The sequence below is a fragment of the Zalophus californianus genome, chromosome 9, assembly GCF_009762305.2.
Source record: "Zalophus californianus isolate mZalCal1 chromosome 9, mZalCal1.pri.v2, whole genome shotgun sequence".
NCBI classification, from domain to species: Eukaryota; Metazoa; Chordata; class Mammalia; order Carnivora; family Otariidae; genus Zalophus; species Zalophus californianus.
In genome coordinates this window covers 101,060,880-101,083,761 of record NC_045603.1, presented here as the reverse complement: position 1 = coordinate 101,083,761, position 22,882 = coordinate 101,060,880, and the positions used below count along the sequence as shown (strand labels likewise).

The window sequence follows — 22,882 nt, the reverse complement described above, 5'->3', positions numbered from 1 at the left end:
CAGGGAGCTTACAATATAGTGAAGAATTTGAAACATGTGACTTCAAGTAAGATATACCTAGGTGACTAAAAAATTGGTTATGGAGAAACCAAGACGAAAAGGACTGCTAATAAAAACTGAAGACACAGACGCCAGATGCTCATATACACATACACACACATATGTATAATGGTAGAACATGAAGACTGTTGATGACAGATAGTGAAACTGAATACAAAAGCAGAGAGCACATTCTCATAATTCTAAATTATTTTTGCTAAAATCAAATCCCAGCAATTACTTTCCTGTGATGTGGCCTGATACTGCAGGATTATATGTATGAACCAAAAAAAAAAAAAAAAAGATCTTAGATGACGACCAGTAACATGAAGGACTGGGATGCAACCACAACGTGCAACCAACAAATGCAGACCAACAGACTAGTTCCTACTGGATAAAATCTTAAAAACATAACAGAATTAACTGATAAACACTCCAGCTCATCTGGAAATATATTCCAGAAATGGAAAAAAAAAAAGTGTTGATTACAGCAAAAGAGTATTCCAAGTATGAAAACGGGGTTGTAAGTAAATTTGGGCAGTTATCTCGGCACACGGGGTAGTTTCACACATTCAGTCCCAACAATTTGCTGAAAACGGGATTCTGCCATTTCCCGAGTCAACTCCTAAGGTGTACATTTGCCATGTTACTAGGCGATTTCAACTCTAACAAGAGATGAATGGAATACTCTGGGCAGACGGATTCCACTCTTTGAGAGCTGCACATTAAAGAAATGTATAAAAGCAAAGCAGACAAAAATACATGCAAACACAATGCAAATACCGGAGCGAAACAAGGAGGGAGACAAGACTTGCAGTTGAAAAGTTCCAGGTCATCAGTTCTGTCCACTGGGAAAAAAAAAATCTAAGAACTTCACCATCTAGAGGCTTCGAACATACACTCGGTGCCCCCAAGTTTGAAATGACTGACCACCAAGAAGGGAAAAAGGAGCACTGATGGTTCCTCTTAGGCCCATTCAACACACGGGGGTCGAATCCCCTCGCTTTAGACGGATGGGACTGGCAGGTACACCTGAGGCAAAGGCAGAGGAACAGGTCCGAAGCCCCGGAACTCCGATTAGGAAGCAAAACACAAAGTTTTAAAAAGACGGTGGGGGGAGGGGGAGGTGGAGGTGGAGAAAGCACAGCAAGTCACATAAATAACTGTAACAGAAAGTAGTAATGCGTTGGAGGACCCACGGAGCCATCTCCACCGCTCAAAAGCCAGAAACTATAGAAGCTGCAAGGGCCAGGATCTTCGGGGCCCCGGAACTCAACACCCAGCCTGAAGCGGGTGAGGGGGAGCAGTTCCCGGGAACCCCCTCCCGCCCCTCTCCCCTCAACCCCGCCCATTGGGTCCGCCCCGTCCCGCCCGGCTACTCACCGGATTCGCTTCCCACATAACGGTGGCGAAATCGAGCGGAGAGAGCCTGGGGGAAGGGGCTAGCCGCGGGGCCGGGGTGTTGGGTTTTTTCCGAGGGTCCCCAGGAGCGAAGGGATGGAGAGGCAACCTTTATGTAGGCCTTCCTTCTACCCCGCCCTGTCACAAGCCAGCGTCTTCGGACCACCGACCCTCCCGACTTCCGCCCAAAGCCGGCCAACCAGCGCTGGCCCCGCCCCGCCCCCGGAAGCTCGCCCCGCCCCTGCCACTCCCTTCCGGGCTGGTGGGCGGGTCGTAGTGGGCGGGGCTTGCGAGTGTCTAACTTGTGAGCGAGTTTAAAGGGCTTCTCCTCCGATCACCTTTTCAGTAATTTGTCTCCAGCGCAACGTCCCCGTCAAGTGACCCTCAAGCCGCGGCTGGCTGTAGTTCGGCCGGTATTTATTGATCACTATATAGTGAGTGTAGTGGCCAAGAGTCAGGCCTGGGAATTAATCCCAGCGGGGCCAGCGGCTTTTGGGACAAACTTCACCCTCTTTCAATTTCCCCGTCTTCAGAATGGAGAGAATAATAGCATCTACCTAAGGGTGTAGTGAGATCATTTAAAACGCCAACCACAGTATTTGGCATGCTGTAAGAGCTCAAAAAGCGACAGTTATTTCCCAGACACCGTGCTAGGCTCTGGAACGCTAGACCCATATGCAGTCCATGCCCTCACGGAGCTTAGAGTCTAGGGGGAAAAAACCCAAAAAGTAAGTAATATGATAAATAAGAAAGTGCAGTATGGTTTGTAGGTAGTGTGGCAAGTACAGGGTTCGATGAGATCTTGCTTACCTAGGGATAGGGTTTCTGCTTTCCCTTCTTCCCCCAACAGAGTTTAACCTAAGACCTCAAGGATGTACTATTGAAGTTACCTGGATAAAGAGCTCTAAGAAATGGGGAGAATCTCCTAGGCAAAAAAATAGAATCTACCCAGGGAAAAGGAAAAAGAAACAGCTTGTCATATATCCTTCTGGGCTGTTCCATAGCTCCACACATAAAAAAAAAAAAAAAAAATCAAAGACGACCTACAGATATGGAACGTGATTCTTTCACTTAATATCATGTGGATAGCCTTCATTCCAATATATATAAATCTATTCCGTCACTTTGAAGCAGACTCATGGCATTCCAAGGTTTGTATGTATATCTCTCTCACACACATTTTTGAAATAATCCATTGTGACAGACATGTAAATGGTTTTCAATTTTTTACTATTCTAAAAAGTGCAGCAATAAACATTCTTGTACAGACGTTTCTGTACATTTGTCCATTTATCTCGTTGGAATTAGTTGTTTAAGCATGGGACTCTTGGTTTCAGTGCAGGTCATGGTCTCAGGTCCTGAGATCGAACCCCACTTGGGGCTTGTCCCTCTCCCTCCCCCTCTGCTCCTGTCCCCCTTCCCCGCTCAAGCATGTGCTCTCTCTCAAATAAATAAATAAAAATTTTTTAAAAAATTAATGGGATCATTTAATAAGAGATTATAGAAATCTCAAATTTTAAAACATTTTGCCAAACTATACTCAAGAATAATGTGTAAATTTGAAATCTCTAATTTCTTCTTGTAAATGGATTGAGATAGGTTTCTTCGCCTTATTTTTTTCCACTTTACTTTTTGCAAATGGTTAACCAGTTGCCCCAGTATCACCTGTCGAATAACCTATTCTTTCCCCCACTACTTTGAAGTGGCACCATTAATCATGAACTAAATGTGTGTGTGTGTGTCTCTGTTTCTAAACACCCTTGTCTATTTTGTCAGCTCTCTGCTTATTCCTGTGCTATGTCATACTTATTTTTTAAAATTTTTTATTATGTTATGTTAGTCACCATACAGTATGTCATTAGTTTTTGACGTGGTGTTCAATGATTCATTAGTTGCGCATAACACCCAGGGCTCATCACAACACGTGCTCTCCTTGATACCCGTCACCCGGCCACCCCATCCTCCCACCGCCCCCCCCCCTTGAAGCCCTCAGTTTGTTCCCACGAGTCCAGAGTCTCTCATGGTCTGTGCTATGTCGCACTTATAATCATTGTAGCTTTGTAATATATTTGCTGTTTCATAAAATAAGTCCTCTCCTCATTCTCTTTTTTAAAAATTTTCAAATTCGCGAGTCAAAATTTTCAAATTCAGGAATACATCTCTTCGTGTATTTAGGTATTTTAAATTTCAAAGACTTGAAAAAATTTTCACAAAGATTTGCACAATTTTTGGGAAGTTTGTGCCTAGATTTTTTTTTTTGGTATTATCGCGAATAAGATATTTATCATTACTGTGTATTAGGAAACTTTGTTTTTATTATTTATTTATTTATCTCTTATCCTAACACACTGAAAATGTCTTATTAGTTCTAATAATTTGCCAGCTGATCTCTCTGAATTTTTATGTCAACAATCATGTCACTTACATATAATGCATTTTCTCTCTTCCTGTTGGATTGGCCAAAACCTCAGAAAACTTTTGGAGAATACAGGACAAGATAATGGGCGTTCAGTCTATAATGTAGTAAGACAAATATTTGCCCCTAGTTGATTCTTGATATCCTTTAAATACACTGTTGTCTTGGGGCGCCTGGCTGACTCAGTTGGTAGAGCATGTGACTCTTGATCTCGGGTGTGTGTTCGAGCCCCACATTGGGTGTAGAGATAACTTAAAAATAAAATCTTAAAAAAACACACTGTCATCTTTGAAGAAGTTTTCTCCTATTCCTAATTTACTATAAGATTTTAATTAGGAAAGGAGGTTAAATTTTATTAACAGTCTCTTAAGGTCTATTACCAGATTGACTTTTTACTCTGACTTATTAATATAATGAACTATAGTAGATTTCCTAATGTCCAACCCACCCTTACATTCTTGAAATAAACTCTGCTTTGCCATATATTCATTATTCTTTGAATACACTGCCAGATTCAATTTGTTAATCTTTTATTTAGGATTAAAATTTATTTATAATTAATGAAATTGGTCCATGGTTACTGGCGTTTTTTGTGTCTGTGTTTAACAAATTTTGTTAAGTGAATAGCAGCAGTTTAAGTTATTTAGCTCTTCTTCAAAGGTGGGGATTTTTACAAAGCAAGTTTAACTGGAAAGATTAGGACCAACTCCTCAAACGTTTGTAGGGTTGGGACTATACTTCATTTTTTTTTTTGAAGATTTTATTTATTTATTTGACAGAGAGAGAGACAGCAAGAGAAGGAACACAAGCAGGGGGAGTGGGAGAGAGAGAAGCAGGCTTCCTGCTGAGCAGGGAGCCCGACGTGGGGCTCAAACCCAGGACCCTGGGATCATGACCTGAGCCAAAGGCAGACGCTTAATGACTGATTCACCCAGGGGCCCCTATACTTCATTTTCTTGACGTCTTAGGGTTGCCTGGCCTGGTGGTCAGAGAATGGAATGGTGAGAACACAACGGGTTTGAATATACATCAGATTTTATTTTATTTTTTTTAAAGATTGTATTTATTTATTTGACACGGAGAGAGAAAGCACAAGCGGGGGAGTGGCAGGCAGAGGGAGAGGGAGAGGGAGAAGCAGACTCCCCAAGGAGGAGGGAGCCCAATGAGGGGCTCGATCCCGGGACCCTGGGATCATGACCTGAGCCAAAGGCAGTCGCTTAACCAACTGAGCCACTCTGGTGCCCCGAATATACATCAGATTTTAAAATATAAACTGCTATGTCTCAAAGTAATATGAAGGGAACATATTTCATAAACTGAAAATAGCTGTGCAAATTTTAGTATTAATTTTTTTGCTTATCATTCTTGAGTTATGACCCCCCCCCCCCCACTGAAAGAGTAAGAGTGAGAAGGGACCTTAATGATCATTTAGTCCTGGGATCGTAAACTCATAGCTAATGAGCTTTGGCACACACAGACTATTGAAATTTTTTTGGTAAGTGGCTGCCATCTTAAAACTGGGAAATTTCACATGAAATCCTGTGGCTTTTCAGCTTCCCTTAGTCACGGTATTCTCACCTATGCCAACAACTGGCCAAAGTCTCGCTGACCCTTTCCCATTAGGAGTGGTCTCTCAGTGTTACTTGAGTTACCAGGCTAGTATTTCTCATCCTTAAATTGCCTACCGAGACCCTCTGGGTATTTGAAATTGTACTGATAATCGACTTCTTATTTTGCTGAGGAAACCCAATGGATCCGGGACTTTCTAAAATATCCTCATAGAAAACAACTTCACTGTATTCTCCCAGACCTCTGGGGCTCCACCTCTCATAGTCTTTCCATAGATTACTCTCTGCCTGTAATGCCTGAAATTTTCCCTGTCACACCAAGTCCAGCACTGGGAATGCTCCCCTCTGCATCACAGCTCTGGGCAAAGAGCCACGGCAGTAGAAACTATGAACACTGGACAGTAGAAACGGTCACTGGCTTTCTCAGGAAGATCAAACAAACAGAAGACAATTTACTTTATCTTTGGTGTTTTCTATGTGTGTTCTGGCTGGAGGTGTCCAGAGCCTGGCTAACCCCAGCCCAAGGATCCTGAGTGAATGCAGCCCCCGTTCCACCTGGCTGAGTTTATTAGCTCTTTGAGTACCAGGAGAGGAGGAGGAAATGCCTGAGGGGCAAGGAGCGAGGAGAAGAAAAGGAGCAGTGGAGACCTATCACTGGAAAGCGCGAAAATAGTAACTGAGCAGAAGGCAAATTTGTGCAAACAAAATCAATCTCACATACAGACAATAGGAGGAGAAAGGAGAACCAAGTAAGTGGTGAGATGCAAGAGATGGCATCACTTATTATTTTAATGAAATTTTCTATAACTATTTTTATTTTTAAAAGCCACATTCAGGGCTGGAAATAGGGGAGCCCTAGAAATGCATATGGAAGACAGGCTGGATTTGACAGAAAGGAGGAGCCAGAGACCGGAAGAAGGTGCAAAAGGAGAGCTGAGGGGCCACAAGAGGGTCCGGGACTAAGGGAGAAAAAGCTGCATTTGTGCCCATCAGCCTTGAATATAAAGACCCAGGCTCCGTCTGAAAAAGAGCCAACAATGAGGCAGCCCCAGAATCAGCCCTGCTGTTGAAGTCTGACGCGTTAACAACCCCAGCAGGAATTAAGAGGTGAAATAAGCAGATGAAACATTTGCTGAAGCCGAGATAAGCATTCCTGGGAAGGAATTTTTCAAAAAATCAAAATGAATTCTGTAAATCTTCCTAATTAGGAAACATGACCAGAAATTAAATTCAACTGAAAAAAAATGAAGTGCTAAATAACTCACCCACTAAATGGCAAGGCTCTATTGAAAATACCACTGATTATTAGTTTTAGCTGCTCAGGGAAATTATCTAGGCACAATGATGGGCATCAACATGCAGCTCACAGCAACAGTCAAAAGCAGTAGCTGAGATGTGTGGCCATCCTAATTAGAGGATGGAGAGTCTGAAAAGGCTCTGGAGCTGTGACATTCCTGGCTGTGGGCTTTCCTTCCAGGAATGCCACATTAGGGTTTTGGTCATCACATTGTAAAGAAGGACTTAATAGGACTGATCCGGAAAGGGGCAACAGAAATGACTTAGAAAAAGAGTGTGAGAAGCTTTGAGGTTAAAAGAGGAAAGCAGAAAAACACTTCCATAAGAAATAATTTTAAAAATTAGGAGAGAGGGAGGCAAGTAAAAGCCTTGGGTGGTGGAAAGAGCAGCCGGAGGGTGTCCTGCCTGCATGAGGTCATTCCAGGCATGTGGGGCTGATGCCTGTTCCTAATGAACAGGGAGGTCAAGAAATTACAACAGATTATCTAATATGAATTACTCTCGAATTCTTCATTCAACAACTATTTACCAACCACCCTCCATGTCCCAGGCACTGTCTCTAGCCCTTTAGGATACGTCAGTGAACGAAATAGAGAAAAATACCTGCCCATGGGGAATTTACATGCAAGGGTGGGGGGTGGCGGGCTGGGCTCAGCCTGGGGCTGGGGGGAAACTGATAATGTAATGTAATAAATAAGTACATTGTGTGGTATGTTATAGGGTGATGAGAACTATAGAAAAAATGAACCTAGATCAAGGTAAGGGATATTGAGTCATCAGGATGATCCTCCTTGAGAAGGTAACATTTGAGGAAGTCTGGAAGAGGTAAGGGAGCAAGTGTGATGGATATCTATACAGAGGGAACAGGGTGCAAAGTTCCTAAGGAGTATGTGTGTGAGTGTGTGTGTGTGAGCAGGGAGCAGAGAAGATGTGCAGATTGAACAGGGCCTGGTATAAAAATTTGCAAATACTTACATGGTGCCAAGTATGTGTCTGACACTGTTATAAGCTCTTTATATATATTAACAAATATAATGCTCACAACAAATCTATAAAGTAGGTGTTCTTACCCCTTTTATATGTAAGGGAACCAAGGCTCAGAGAGATCAATTACCTTGGCCCAAGACCAAGCATTCAAACCTCGGTAGGTGCCTGGCTTCAGAGCCTGCGCCCCTAATCACTACTCTATGCCGTTTCTCAATGTGGTTTTAACTCATATATATCTGATATCAACCCCGATTACCTAATTGCAACTGGAATTCAAGTACTCTCCCAGGATAAATTTACGTTCTTCTTTATAAAAAAGCAGCGTTGCTCATTCCTTGATCGCCTATATCCTTTTCCCTGACCCCTTGCTCCCTTCCCCCATCAACTCAAGGACTGATCTTTTCTGCAAGTTCACCATGAAGTCAATCGCTTTTGCCCAGCAAATCAAGTCTATGGATCGAGCTTTCGTTCAGTGTGGGAGGAGGAGTTGGGGTGCTTCTGTAGATTAATAATGCCCTACAGATCACTAGGAGGCAGGACAGAGCATACACTGCATTTAAAAACTAGATATTGCCTTTTCTTCCACTTTAAAAGGCACCGTGTGGAGGAGGTACGTTTGTAACGTACTGATTACTGGCTATTCTCAAGCTTTCTATGTTCAGTTCTCTCAAGATACAGCAACTTTATTGTACTAAAAACCATTGCATTATGTACTTTATTTTTTTAAGATTTTATTTATTTATTTGAGAGAGCATGAGAGAGAGAGAGAGAGCAGAGGGAGAGGGAAAAGCAGGCTCCCCAACATGGGGCTCGATCCCAGGACCCCAGAATCATGACCCAAGCCAAAGGCAGATGCTTAATGGACTGAGGCACCCAGGCACCCTGAATTATGCACTTTAAATGGAGGAATTATATATGGTATGTGAATTACGTCTCAAAAAACCTGTTAAAACAATTCATTTTTAAAAAATACAGGACCTTGGCTTTCACATCCTTTGTTAACCCTCCTCTGTCCTCCTTCACATAGTTTCAGGGGGCCCAGAACCACAGTCAGAAAAATGTCTACCATTCTTAAACCCCAAGCACTCAACCCAAAATTACACCTTTGTTTTGACTCCAAGGCTTACAGCATTATGCCAAGGAATAAATGGCTCTTTCCCATTATACCTTCAGTACCAATTTTTCTTATTACAAAAAATAATTCTAACATGGGTATGTTGAAACAAACACATACATATTATGGAGTAGAAGGCAAAATTTGCATACATGAGAAGGCAATATTCACACACTGTTTGAAGCAGTTTCTTGCTTGTGGCTGGCTGTTTCCAGCTGAGGATGGGGAGGCACGTGCTCCCTGCCGTTATCAGAGAGAAGCTTAAGATGCCATGTTAAAGTCTAGAACAGTCAGGAGACTCAGCGGCTGATCCGAGCTCTGGTTCTAACTTGCTGGGTGATACTGAACAAGTCACATCCCATTTTGGGGCCTCAATTTCACATCTAAAAGATGAGATAATTGGACCAGGTGATCTCTAATGTTGCTGCCAGATCTCACAGTCCATGATTTGGTGTCATAATGAGACAAATCAGATACTGGGCTAAGGGATGTCAGTACCATGATGCCCAGACACACAGGAAGCAAAAGATAAACTCTCTGCCTTTGAGGAACTTTTCATTTACTGGAGGAAACTAAAAAGAGAGCCAGATATAAGACTTGATAAAGATATAGAGTAAATACACAAACCATCCAAAGAATGCAAGGAACAGGAAGCAGCTGAGAATGACCATCAGCTCTCTAGTCCAGATCACCTTGCTTTGACTCACCTGTGCAACTGAAGAAACAAGAGGGCTCCTACTCTGCCAAACCGTGGGCCTTTTGGGACAAGTACCCCTGATGCAAAAGCACTCCTTGTAGATCTTGTGGATGGCCTCACAACCCAGAATAAGAAACTCTCAGAGTAGAAAAGGAATCTTAGCAAACAGGTAATCCAAATCCCTCCATCAGCATTTAGCATTTGGGATGATGCTTCTCTTGTGCTTATACTTTTACTTGATAGAATATTCCTAACATTATCCACAATCCTGAATGATCCTAAAACTGGAACAGGAATGCATATAATATCCTTTTCTTCAAAGTCCGGGGGGCTAAATGTGGAGTAGTTTTAAGACGAGGCTCATTATTGCCATAGAGTTGAACAAGATTTGCCTGGCAACCACTTCTCAAAAATCACTGCCCTGAAGAATCTTAAGTTCTTCCCCTCTATTGCAGGGTGCTGGTGCGTTTTCCTATCTCATGCTTTCATTTCAGGTCTGTTTCCTCTCCCTGAGGCTATACTGATCATTTCCACAGGTCTCCAGTCCCATGCCTTTATATGTCTTCACCTGCCATGAGTTCTTAAAAAAAAAAAAGGCGGGGGGCGGAGGGACTAAAAGGAAATAGAAAAGAAAAATCACCGTGATCTCTACCATTCGATCCATTCATTTTCACTTGTCCTGGGAGGATTTCTTTCAGCCGGGGCCCTCCTGGATGAATGCTTACTCAGGGACTAGACTACAAATCAGTATCTCTGGGTAGGATCTTGGAGAACAGCTGCCTGGATGATACAGGGATATCAAATATTTGGCCCCTGGAGATTTCTTCCAATCCAAATAGTCCGGGGTGCAGAAAGGAATGGTGGTCCCTCATAGATTGTCTGAAACTGGGTTTTTGCTCCCTGGCTGGAAAATGTGCTCACTTCATCATTTCCTCACTAGATGGCGCTAGCACACAGGCAAGAAGGGCTCTAATTGAAAACAAAAAAAAAAAAAAAAAAAGGGCGAGCACAAACTCTCTAATAAGCCAGAGAATTCCTTTGTTTCTGGGTGGGCAAGATCAGCTTTTGTCAAGCACATTTCAGAATAGCTGTCTGGAGTAGCAATAATCTAATTGTACTGCTTTACCCTAAATCAACCAAATGGTCAAGACTGAATGAAAGCAGTATAATATGTACTTAGGAGTAAAGGCATTTATAAAGAACTATAGATCTCTTAACTACATAGTGTCAAAAAGAGATAGGCGGTCAGGAGGCTTAACTGTGTACCATAATCAAAAGTGAGAGGTTTTAGATTCTTGTTCTGATATGGATGGGGCTTTGCCTGTTAAATAACGCTGATATAAATTCAGGTAGCTACAAATTAAATTAGGGATTAAAGTAGAAACCCTTCCATTTCCCAGCAAGCCGTATTGTTTTAACATATTTGGATCTGTTTCAGGATTAGTTGATGGACCATTTGATAAACTATTCACCATTTGAACTATAACCACTGACCAAGTTCTGATGAGGTAACATCTAAGCTGAGTCTTAGAATTTTGGATTTAGAAAGGAGCTTATATGGCCTCTGTCTTCCTCCCAGCTCCCACACTAATCTCTTCCACATTAACAAGGGCTCGCTCCATCTGTTTAAACTCTTACAGTAACGGCAAACTGACCACTCAGAGAAGTGGCCTGTTATATTTCCAGAAAATTCCAACAGAGTCCTTTAGGTTGAGCCCAAGTGTGGCTCTTTATAACTTCTACCCATAGATCTCCATTCTTCCTTTTAAAGGAATGCAGAATAAACGGCCTTTTCTCTATGACTTCTTTTAAAATATGTGATGGTTTAAGCCTTCTCAGCCTAAAATAGTATCCGTTTCTTCAACCCTTTTTTGTATAACATGGTTTCTGGATCGATTTTTGGTTGCCTTTTTCTGATTTATCTTAACACGTGTTCTGATCACATAGCCAACAGAACTGTCAGCTGCCTTGGTTCAAACGCTGTGTTTCTAGGAAGGGGACCCACATATGGTGAACTCTCTCCACTGTTTTCTTTTTGAAGCCTGTGGCCAGCTCCCAGGTCACTCACGTGTCCGTGGTGGGTCAGACCAGCCCAAACCTTGTCTATGAAATTCATTTTTAAAATTATAATTCAGATGTTTAGCTCTGTGATGTAGCATAGATTTCAGCTCATGGCTGTGCTCTGTCAAAATTACACAGACTCATTTAATTCAGACTCAGGGGCTAGGCATACCGGGGTTCAAAATTTTGTTCCCCTCCTCATGAACTGTGTCCTCTGAGGCTAATGACTTGATCTCTTAAAACATCAGTTTTTTCATCTCTGAAATGGAGATATAACGTTGTCACCTGCCTCAGAAAGTAGTGCAAATTAAATGTGACAGTTTTGTGGAAGAAGTATATTTCACACAATTCATGTGTTCACGTGTTCAGTGTTTGCTATTATAATTAATATTATCCTATCTTCCTTCATATTAGCTCTCTCTCCTTGTTCATGTCATATGAAAATCTGATAGGCATCCCCTCTAAGACACAGACAAAAATCCTGTCAGAGACGTGTAAAAGAGAGACCTCCAGGCTCGCCGCCATGGTTTCCCGGCAGGCTGACATATGCACTAATCAGCAGTCTTTAGGTATAATTCTTACACCAGCCGTGGTTGTACCCATTGGCTATCAGCCAGGTCATGTCTTATCCACAAGGTGATTATGATAGATTTTGTCAACTGCCATGCTGAAAGCAAGTATGGTTTTGATGCCTCTTCTTTCTACCAGTCTAATATCCCTATCAAAAAAGGAATAAATGAAGACATGTTTTGTTTTCTGAGATTTCGGGTTGGCTCTGAGTGATCTCTGCTTTTCTAAAGACTTACAAAGAGTCTACTTAATAATCTGTTCAGTTGATGGGTTAAAGTGGTGAAATTGTGGGTTATTTCCCCCTTCGTTTCTATTATTATAATAATGTTTGTGGAGTAAATAGCTTTTTAAAATTCTGTTCTAGAATTCTGCCAGGGATAATTGTCAAGCTGACTGGCTTATAGTTTTTATAATATGCCCCCTTCCCCCTTTTTGAGAATTGGGACAACTTTGTTCTTCTCTTGTCTGTTAACAGTTCTCCTATTCTCCATGCTTTTTCAAAGATTATCGACAATGGTTCTGGGAGTCCTTTGAGCAACCTGGGATGCGATTTGTCTAAGTCTGGAGATTTGAATTTATTAAGGGGGGTGAAAAGAACACCACGCTAGTTTCGAGCTCTGGCTTTGCCCTTCACTAGCTGAGTGAGCGTGGGCAGGTTTTGATTTCATTTCAGCTGAAATTTCCCCATCTGTGAAATAGGGCATTTGGACCAGATGATGTGGAAGGGCCCTTCAAGGTCGGATGGTCTCTGTTCTATGTCACAAATAATCAGACATTTTCTTACTAACTTTTCTCCTTCATCTTGGCTTTCAGTTTCCTCTCAATAAAATCTGTTCTACCCCGCCTGCTGCCTTTTTTTTTTTTTTTTAATTTCAAAGCTATATTTTGGTTTAGAATCCAAATTCTTTAGTGTGGTGCTCAGAGTCCACCATGTCTGGCCCCAACATTTCATTCCAGCTGTGTCTTTTCCTTCTCCGAGGTGCAAGCCTTCTCTCCATTCAGATGGACCATGTCACTCTTCCCCCTGCCAGGGCCTCCCCATCCTTTTGCTCAGGCCATTCCCTAAGGTAAAATGTGATCCCTAGCCACCTCTCCAGCAGCTTTCGCCCACCCTTGAAAGCCCAGCATAGTTACCCGTTCTCCTGGGAAGTGTTTCCTAACCACCCTCAGGCTCAGTGCTTTCCTCTCTCGAAATCTCTGATGCGTTCAGTGTAGATCGTCTGACACTTAATCATAATCATCCTGGTGACATTTGGGGGTGGGTGTGTTGTGGGACTGTATTGTTCTTGATCTGCATGTACCGGCTCACTCCCTCCTGCCCTCTTCCCCTCTTCCCTGTTGAGCACTATCCAGGGGATACTCCAAAAAGTTTGGTGGGATATTGAAGGCATTCCAAGCCATTACGAGTTTTCCCTAATCAGAACATTTAGATAATCATCTAATACACAGAAATTTCTTTTTTTATCTTAGGAGTCACAGAAAGGTGAGCCCAGGTAGTTTAATACTAGAACACATTTCAAGACAAGAAAAGGATTTTAGTATACAATTGATAATGCGATCTGAAGAGAAACCCTGTGCTACCACAGATAAGGGATTTGAGGAAAGTTGTCTAATGGACAAATAACTGGTTCGGGATCAAATCTACCTCTTCGGTGCCCACCCTATTCTATTCCAACCTTTCCTCTATTAGCCAACAGCCTAAAGCTTTGGGTTGGAGGTCAGGTGTATATTTCATCTAATAAATGGCATAGCTATCTTTCTTAATAATGGAGAAACTACTTTTGTGTGTCCTACATAATTTCAGATGAGCATCCCAGCAAACATGGATTGTGTAATTAAGTTAGCACATGGGAAGGGAGGATTGGCTTCTCCCCTCAACATTTGTGAAATACTCTTTGTGGTACATCGTAAGCTGTGATGAATAATCTTAACAGAACACTTCAGAATCGCACACCACAGTCACAAAAGTATAGTTGACCTTTGAACAATTCGGGAGTTAGGGATGCCAACCTCTTGCATAGAAAAAAATTTGTGTATAACTTTTGGCTCCCCCAAACCTCAGCTACTCATCACCTACTGTTGACTGGGAGCCTTACAGTTGATTTACACATATTTTATATGTTAAATGTATTACACGCATGTATTCTTACAATAAGGGAAGCTAGAGAAAAGAAAATGTTAAGAAAACCACAGGAAAGAGAATATAAGAATGTATGCTAAAAAACGTGTATCTGGAGCTGTGCAGTTCAAACCCATATTGTTCAAGGGCCAACTGTCCTATAGTTGTGGAGAAAGACTTGTGATGAGATTGTGACAGAGGGAAAATAAAGTCTTTCTGGGATGCCTGGGTGGCTCAGTCGGTTAAGCGTCTGCCTTCGGCTCAGGTCATGATCCCAGGGTCCTGGGATCGAGCCCCGCACCGGGCTCCCTGCTCACTGGGGAGCCTGCTTCTCCCTCTGTCTGCTGCTCACCCTGCTTGTGCACTCGCTCTCTCTGACAAATAAATAAATAAAATCTTAAAAAAAAAAACAGAAAGAAAAGAAAGTCCTTCCAAAAATGAGCTGCTCACAAAGCATGTCAGAAACAGAGCTGAGAAAAGAAGTCATTCCTTTGCTCAACACACGCTGACCATCTACTCTGTACCAGACCCTGTTGGGGACATCGGTGTTCGGGACGAGGAGATATAGGAAAGACATCTAGATCTTGCTCATGAGAATTTCACAGTCCTGGGGGAGAGACCGCTAAAGGAACAGATAAGGACTGTGTGATATGAGAAGCGCTATGACAGTGATTTGTGAGTTCTCTGGGGCTGGGAGCCAGCCTAGAATGTAAAAGGAAGCAAACATCTTTGTTCCACCGGGGCATGCCCCATGCAGCACTCACAAACTCCCCAACCTCCCCACACACCTGAAAGCAGGCTCACTAACTGGCAGTCATGACCTCTGCCCTGTGGCGGGGGGTGGAGGGGCGTTGGGAATCGGGAACTGAGAGGCTGAGCCATGTCCTAGTATAGTGAGGGCTGCATACTAACAAGTCAGTCCAAGGCTTATAAAGCAGTGTTTGTACAGATCACTCATTGCCCAGCTTGGGGGTGATAAGCACAAATTTCCCAGGCAAATACAAGTAAAGCCGGTGCTTAGTAAGCTCCTAATAAATGGGAGTGTTTATAACTGTTAAACAGAATGATAACACTGGAACTCTTTACGGGAAAGCAAAAGTAAAAGTGTGTGAAGAAACAACCCAGCCACATGCATTGCTGAATGCATCATCAGGCGTGGGAACATAAACTCCTGCTCTCCAGTAACAGTCATCCAGAAACTACACCACCTAAGCCACATCTCCTCCTTCCCTTAAAGAGCACTGTCAAGAGCACTTGTCACTTCAAATAAAGGAAAGTACTTTCCCTGGCAAATCCCATCCCTGTGAAACCAACCTTATCTCTCACATGCCTGAACCCCTGACCCCATCCCCCCAGCCTTCACCCGGGTGCAAATTCCAAGCCAGCCCATTGCCTGGACCTTACTTTCCCCACATCATCTGCTCTCCGCCAGCCTGGTCTCCATGACTTGGGCAGGGCTCCTTCCGCACGCCCTCCCAACCTATTTTGCTCCCCACTCTACCTCCCTAGAGAGGAAGGTGAGATCACTTCCTTTTTTCACCTGAGAAAACCGAGGCCCAGGGAGTCTCGTCACATGTCTAAGGTCACACTTCTAGAAGCACCCCCCCACCACGGCCAGCCGGCAGTGTGACCTGGCCTGCCCTGGGAGCCTTTGAGCTGTCTGTACATCTTGCCCTCCACCGGCAGGAGGCTCCCTTTCTGCCTCAGCTTCCTTCTCCCCACAGAGGTTCTCAGTGTGGCTGAGGGGTGCCAAGGTCTTCCAAGCTTTGGGAAGTGTGGCATCGTTGGGGCAGGAGGAAGAGGGATAGATTGGATTTCCCAGATGTCTTCCTCCTACAGGGAAACCCCTCATCACCACAGCTGTGAAGGCTAGGCAGGCGTGTACAAAAAAGGCTCACTAAGTACCATCAGGAGATTCCAATGGTTTAGAAACACGATCAGTGTAGCCAACTGGGAATGGGACTCTGGCTCTGCCATTTGCCAGCTCTTGGTCTTGGGCCCATGAATGTCTCTGAGGCTCCCTTTCAGCATCTATAAGATAGGGACAGTAAACACCTACCTCATCAACTTGTTATGAAGGTTAAATCTGGTAATACATGTCAAGCACGTGGCCTGGTGACTATCAAATTTCAGGTCCTTAGCAATATCTGTTTTATTTCATGAAAATGACTTTTGCCTTAAATGGAGAGGTGATTTCTTAAACTTGATTTTCTGCACCCGAATGTATTTATTAAGAAATTTATTAATGTATTAATAAATAAATATGTGGATCTTTAAAATATAAGAAAAGCACAAGTTCTTTCCAAAGTAAAAATTTTCACCGATGCTTCAGCCCTAAAGCCTTAATGAGACCTTAGGCAAGAGTATAAGAGAGCAAACAGGAGGCAAGGGAGCACGTTTTATTCTACTGTGGCTGAAATTTTTGGCTCTCAGCATCCATAAAGGCCTTCTTAAGAAGGTACTAGCAAGATGTTTTAGGACCCAAAGCACAATATTTGTTATTTCCCAAATGTCGTAGGGTCCATCCCCAAGAATAAACTCTTGGGCTTCTCATGTTGACTAGAAGCCTGTTAGAACACCCCTCAGAGACATACACTTGCAGCCAGACTTAGAGGCATGTGGGAAAAGTATTTAAGAAAGCAAAGAAGAAAAGCAACATAAGACTTAATACCTACAAGCGGACTTCATATTGTCTTCTTCAAACAATGAAAGACAGATTTGGGGATTTTAAGACACAGAACATTTTGCTTTCCCATTTCCCTGTTGTGTACAATCTTGCCAGGAGGCTGCATCCTTCCACCTGCCCTGTGGCGCCTCAGGCTAAGCTACAAGGAAGGCCCACCCGGAAACACTCAGAACCGTGGGGGCACTCCACCGCGTCCCGGGTTCTCAGGCCCTGTCCACGGGTCCCTTTCCTGATGTCATCCCGGATCTCCCGTAAACTGTTTTGCTTGGTTTTTAGAGACATTATATGGTTTTTCATATAGATGTTTGTTCATTTCATGGGAACACTGTTTCAACATGTATAACCTTACGCCCACCTACTGTCTCCACTTCTTTCTTAATTACATCTGAAGCCCCTGAGACTGGGCATCTGCCCTAACTTCCTCCCCGGTTCCCTTGAGAGCCAGTGACCTTCTTCTTCTCAAATCTGGTGACTTTCCTAAGCCATCCTCCCCACCACCTTCCTCAGCCTTGGGGCCTCCCTGAGGCTGGTCACCCAGCTAAAGACTCCCTCCTTCAGGAAATACTCTTCATTCCACCCTCTCTGGCATGCTCAGTTGTTTCACTCGCTTGGGCAAGAAAGTAGGTATGAACTGACAAAGCCAGCAATGTTCTTTTTCTGTCTTTGCAGCCTCCCCCACCCCAACACACACACACGCACAGGCACACACAACTCCTTAAGTGCAGGTGTCCTGCAAATCTCACTCCTTGGTCCGTTTTCAAATCCCTTTTCTTTCTCAGTGAGTTCATCCCATCTTGTGGCCATCAGCTCAGATGGCAGCGCCCACAGTCTTCATTTCTAATTGTGACCCTCAGGCGTACTCTGTCTCATGGTCTAGAGGTGCCTCTGCTCAGTGTCTTCTCAGATTCAGTTCCTGGAATTAAACACATCTATCCCTTACCAACCTCTCTGTGGGCCTTTGGGCCTGACTTTCTGAGGTCTTCCCCTCCTGCACATTCCAGCATGGTGACAAGGCCAGCTATAGCCACACGCTTCTGTCACCTATCTGTATCTTGCCTTTATACCGCCGCCATGGACGGGCTGGCCCTGCGCCTTGCAAAGGCCACCTTCTCCACGTACACACCAGATCCCAACCTGCACATTTACTCAACATTGAGTAATGTCCCACATACCCCGTAGCAACTCTCCCCTCTGTCCTGAAGCATCACATTTCCGCTGTCTGCTGGGTCTGTCCCATGAGCATTCGGACATGGCACCATCTTAAAAACAACCACACACACACACACCTACAAGAAACCTCCCCTAACCCCACTTCCTCCTACAGCTGCCATCCCATTTCTCTTCTTTACACAGCAAAACTCCTTTCAATAGTTGTTTATACTCACAGTCTCCAGTCTTCTCCCATATTCTCCATTGAACTCAGTCTCATTAGGATCTCACGGCACCCTACCCTCCCGTGCCCTCCCACACAGTCTGCCCCTGCCAAAACTGTTCGTATGGAAATCACCAATAATCACCTCACCACTGCAGTCTGTGGTCATCCCAAGTCCTCGTTGTGCCAGACCCCCCAGCAGCGTTTGACTGAGTCAATCGCTCCATCCTTTAATATACTCTTTTCCCTTGGCTTCTGGGAAGCCACCCTCTTCGGATTTTCCTTCTTCCCTCCTGGATACTCCTTTTCAGTCTCCTTTGTTGATTCCACCGTAGTCCTTCTTACTATCTGAAGGCCCAGGGCATCCCTGGACCTCTTTCTAATTACTCTCTCTCCCTTAATGACCTCATCCAGTCTATGGTTTTAAATATAATCAACATGTTCACGATGCCCACATTTATAATTGTGCATACACATGTCCAATCGCCCATTCACAGTCTCTATTTGAATGTATAATAAGCATCCAAAGGCATCCGAAATTGAACTCCTGGTCTTGGTACCCAAACCTGCTCTTCTCACAGCCTCCCCCATTGCAGGTAATGGCATCCTTCTGGTAGGTGAGGCTTAAAATCTTAGAACCCAATCTTCCTCCTCCACACCCACCCACCCCCCATCCCAGCTCCCTCTTTCTTCCCTCAGATTCTATTTTGATCTTTCTGCAAATCCCGCTCTCTTTACCTTCCACAGAATGTGCGCCATACAACCACAACCTACCACTTCCAAGTACCTCCTTATTCCAGCCCCCATGTAATGGCCTCCTAACTCCCTGCTTCTGCCTTGGCACCTACACGCTATTCTCAACAGAACTCTCAGAGTAATCTTGTTAAGTGGAAGCTGAGCATGTCGCTTCCCTGCTTCCCATGATGATCTGAACAAAAATCAAAGTGTCTACAGTGGCCTGCAAATGCCTCCCCTGTCTGAAGTCCCATTGCCTGTCACATGCCATTTCCAACTGATCTCCTCCTTGCCTTCTCCACCTGAGCTGTGCTGGCCTCTGCCCTATCTCGGGCATGCAAGGCATCATCCCACCTCAGGGTCTGCACTTGCTCTCCCCTCTACCCGAATACTCTCCTCCAAATACCTACATGGATTGCTTCCTTACTTCCTTCAGGTTTGTATTCTAATATCATCTTCCTGCTGGAGGCGTCCCATTAACTCTATTTGAGTAGCCCCCTTCCCAGTCTCAAAGCTCCCTAACTCCCTTACCCTGCTTGGATTTTTCCACATCCTTATCACCAACTGTCATTCTGTATATTTACTTGTTTCTTTTTTTTCTTTTAATGGTCTATATTTCCCTACTAAAATGTAAACTTCTCTGATGGCAGGGATTTTTGTCTGTCTTGTTCAAATCTGAGCCCTCGTTGCCTAAAATGTGTCTGACATTTGGTGGATGTATAGTAAAGTAAATAAGTGTCAAGTACCTGAATGAATAGATGGATTTCTCTCTTCAAGATGATTTCAGATTTCCCCCTATATTCTTCATTCTAGCTACCAGCCCTAGTTTAGCTACTAGCCCTAGTTTATTTCCTCAGGTCTGTATTACTATAATACCCTACATACTGGTGTCCTAATAGTAAGAGAACCAAGACTATGAAACAAGTTTCCTGATTCTCAGCCTCAGCTACCTCCACTGCCTGGTCGTTCTAGCCTGTACCTATATATTTTAAGATTTCATTGATTTATTTGAAGGGGAGAAAGAACGAGTTGGGGGACAGGGGCAGAGGGAGAGGGAGAAGCAGACTCCCCGCTGAGCAGTGAGCCCGATGCGTGGCTGGATCCCAGGACCTCAGCTGAGATCCTGACCTGAGCTGAAGGCAGACGCTTAACAGACCAAGCCACCCAGGTGGATTTTAATGTTCTGTTAGAAGTGTCCATCCATGATGGCAGGCTTAGCCAGAGACTCATGGAGAGCATAGGCTTTGGTTATGCCTGCGAGCCCTGTTAAGTGGTCATAGGAACAAACTCTTTTCCCCATTCTTAGAGGTTCTAAGGTCTTAAATTACATCCTTGTTAGACTTTGTGGTTTAAAAACCACAGTACAGAAAGCGAGTACATAGTATTGGGAATGGAGGAGCCTGGAACAAGCTGAGTAGGACAAGCACGTTCTTTTTGGAACCTCTTGAGTTTCTGGGAGCCCCTCTTCCAGGGGAATAATAAGGCTGAATTGAGTGTAAGAGACATAGCTGTGATTTTCATCACCTTTGTTCCCGTCTTTTCCATATGGCAGAAGGCTTTCTCTCTGAAGCTAGGAAAAACAATGGAGCAGCAGCATGGCCCTGGGCATTGCAAACTCAAATACCTAGCAGGACCAAGGAGGGAATATAAATGAGGAAAGAAGTAGAGACTGTGGAGACCTGGAGAGGGCATGATCTCTCTAAAGGGATCACCACTATTCAAATTGGCCAGTGGTTGCCATGGGGGAAAATGTGGGTCCATAAATTTTCAAAAGAAGCTGGAAACCTGGAATTCGATGACATAAAATCTCCTAAATTGTAAATGTTGGCAATATATTCAGATTTTAGAAAATGCTGTGTGGTCCACAAAACACATCTCTGGGCTAAATGGCCCCATGAGCTGCTTTATCTACAACCTCGAAGGCAGGAAAGAGAGAATGAACAGTAGGATCATAGAGATTGAGTTCGACTCTTGGCTCTACCTACTGGATCCCAAACAGTGTTATTTCAACTTACTTAACCTAAGCTTCATTTTTTCCATCTCTAAAATCAGGACAGTGCTTACAGGATTGATACAAAAAGTAAATGAAAGAGTGTTGTTGGCACTCAAAGTTAATTTCCCTTCTTTCTCTATTCTCTGCCCTCTCCCCTCTTTCTCGTTGCACAATAAATTGGAAAGCACAGCTCCTCCACATTCTTATTTGAATCAAGTTAAGCAACATTTTTTATTATTTGTCATACATTTTTCTAGGAAAATTGAACACGGCGAGCCTAAATGTGTAATATCAGTTGCTTACCAAACCTCATTTGCACCTGTGACAGGAAGCAAACCTGAAGAGGTACTTTTTTGGTGGTTGTTATTCTGTTTTGTTTTATTTTGTTGTGTTTTGTTTTTTAAAGGGTAAGAGGACAGAAGACGTGTTAAAGAAACATTCTCCCGCAAATGAAATTCACACAACACAATCTCCAGTGACCCTGACTATGCAGCAAAGGAAAGCCCCCTGAGCCAGAAAAGGAAGCTCTTCAACACTCTTCAGGTTTTCAAAGAGACTTTACAGAAGTGGGAAGGAGAGGCACAGAACCAGAAAAGAAAAGTAAAGAGTGTCAGAGGGTTTTAGCTATCACGTTAGCAAGTCTGGGGCTCAGAATGAGCTAAGACTTGCAAAAAATGCTCAGGAACAGCACAAAGGGCTTTGTGCAGGTATGTTCTGAGCAGGGGGAATAAGGAAGGGCAGGTCCAGTGCTTGGGCAGATGGTATAATGCTAGCAGATGAGAGATACAAAGCAGAATTACTCAACTCCTACTTAGCTTCCATCGTCTCTATCTCTAAGAAGGATCTTCAAACTGGAAAGAGTAGTATAAACTTGGTGAAGTGGAAATTACAGCCCTAGGTGTGAAGCTCCTTAGGAAATAAATACCTGGCCTCTCTAAATAAGCTCAGGTCTCCAGGTCCTGAAAAAGTACATCCCTGGGGACTGAAAGAGCTTGTAGATTTATTCACAGAGCAATTGTCAGTAATCTTTCAGGAATCTCTAGAGTGATACCAAAGAAATAGTGATGGGCAACTATCCTAGTTGTCAAAAGGGGGAATATGTAGGTTCTGGAAAGTTTGCACTATAGAGTTGATCCCAGGAAACTCTAACCTGGGTTAATAAAGAGTTAGATTGTAATCATTTCAAAAAGGAAGTGGTACTCTCAAGAAGCCAGCACAAGTTCATGCAGAATAAACCACATCATACTAACATGAAATGTCATATTTTTTGAAAGATTATCAAACTCACCAGATTGTCTCAGAGGGAGTGAATCTTTCAGCAGGGTTTTGACGAAGTTTTTCATGGTAAGATAAATAGATAAGGACTAGATGCTCTACAGTTGGGTGAAGGCACAATGGGGAAAACCACTGTATCCAGAAAGCATTGAATGATTGAGAAAAGTCACCCAAGGACAGGTAGACAGAACAAGGTTCCTCTGGTCCCTGTTTGGGACCAGTTCTCTTACAAATCTTTCAATGACATGCACAATATGCCAATGTATAAATATGGGCTGACACAAAATGAAGTATAAATAATATACTGCACGACAGAAACAGGATAAGGTCGGCCTGAACAAGGAGCCAAAACAAACACAATGGAATTTAACGGGGGAAAAAATGACAGTTTTTCATTTTGATTTAAAAAAAAAAAACAACTCAGCTATTCAAACTATTGACAATAGTTAATGTGAAGAAGTCTTGAGGATTTTACCTCAAAAAGTTCAACATGAGCCAGAAGTTCTGATGGCTACAAAGACTAATCTTCATCAGGCAACATAAAGGGAAGGGT

General features: G+C 43.3%; 1 protein-coding gene across 4 annotated transcripts in view; it reads right to left on the bottom strand.

Moving 5' to 3' along the window:
• The window catches only part of PARP11 (poly(ADP-ribose) polymerase family member 11), a 44,446-nt gene extending 42,825 nt beyond the window's left edge, over positions 1-1,621 (bottom strand). For 3 of the 4 annotated variants that reach the window (XM_027594467.2, XM_027594468.2, XM_027594466.2), the window contains exon 1: positions 1,423-1,621. Coding sequence is in view for 1 of the 4 variants with exons in the window: in XM_027594466.2 (XP_027450267.1) it covers positions 1,423-1,440 (18 nt within the window). In the remaining 3 variants the exon portion in view is untranslated. Of the gene's footprint in view, positions 1-822; positions 928-1,422 lie in introns of those variants that run through there. The other variant, XM_027594469.2, reaches the window with a different exon arrangement.
• Between the last annotated feature and the right edge of the window lie 21,261 nt (positions 1,622-22,882).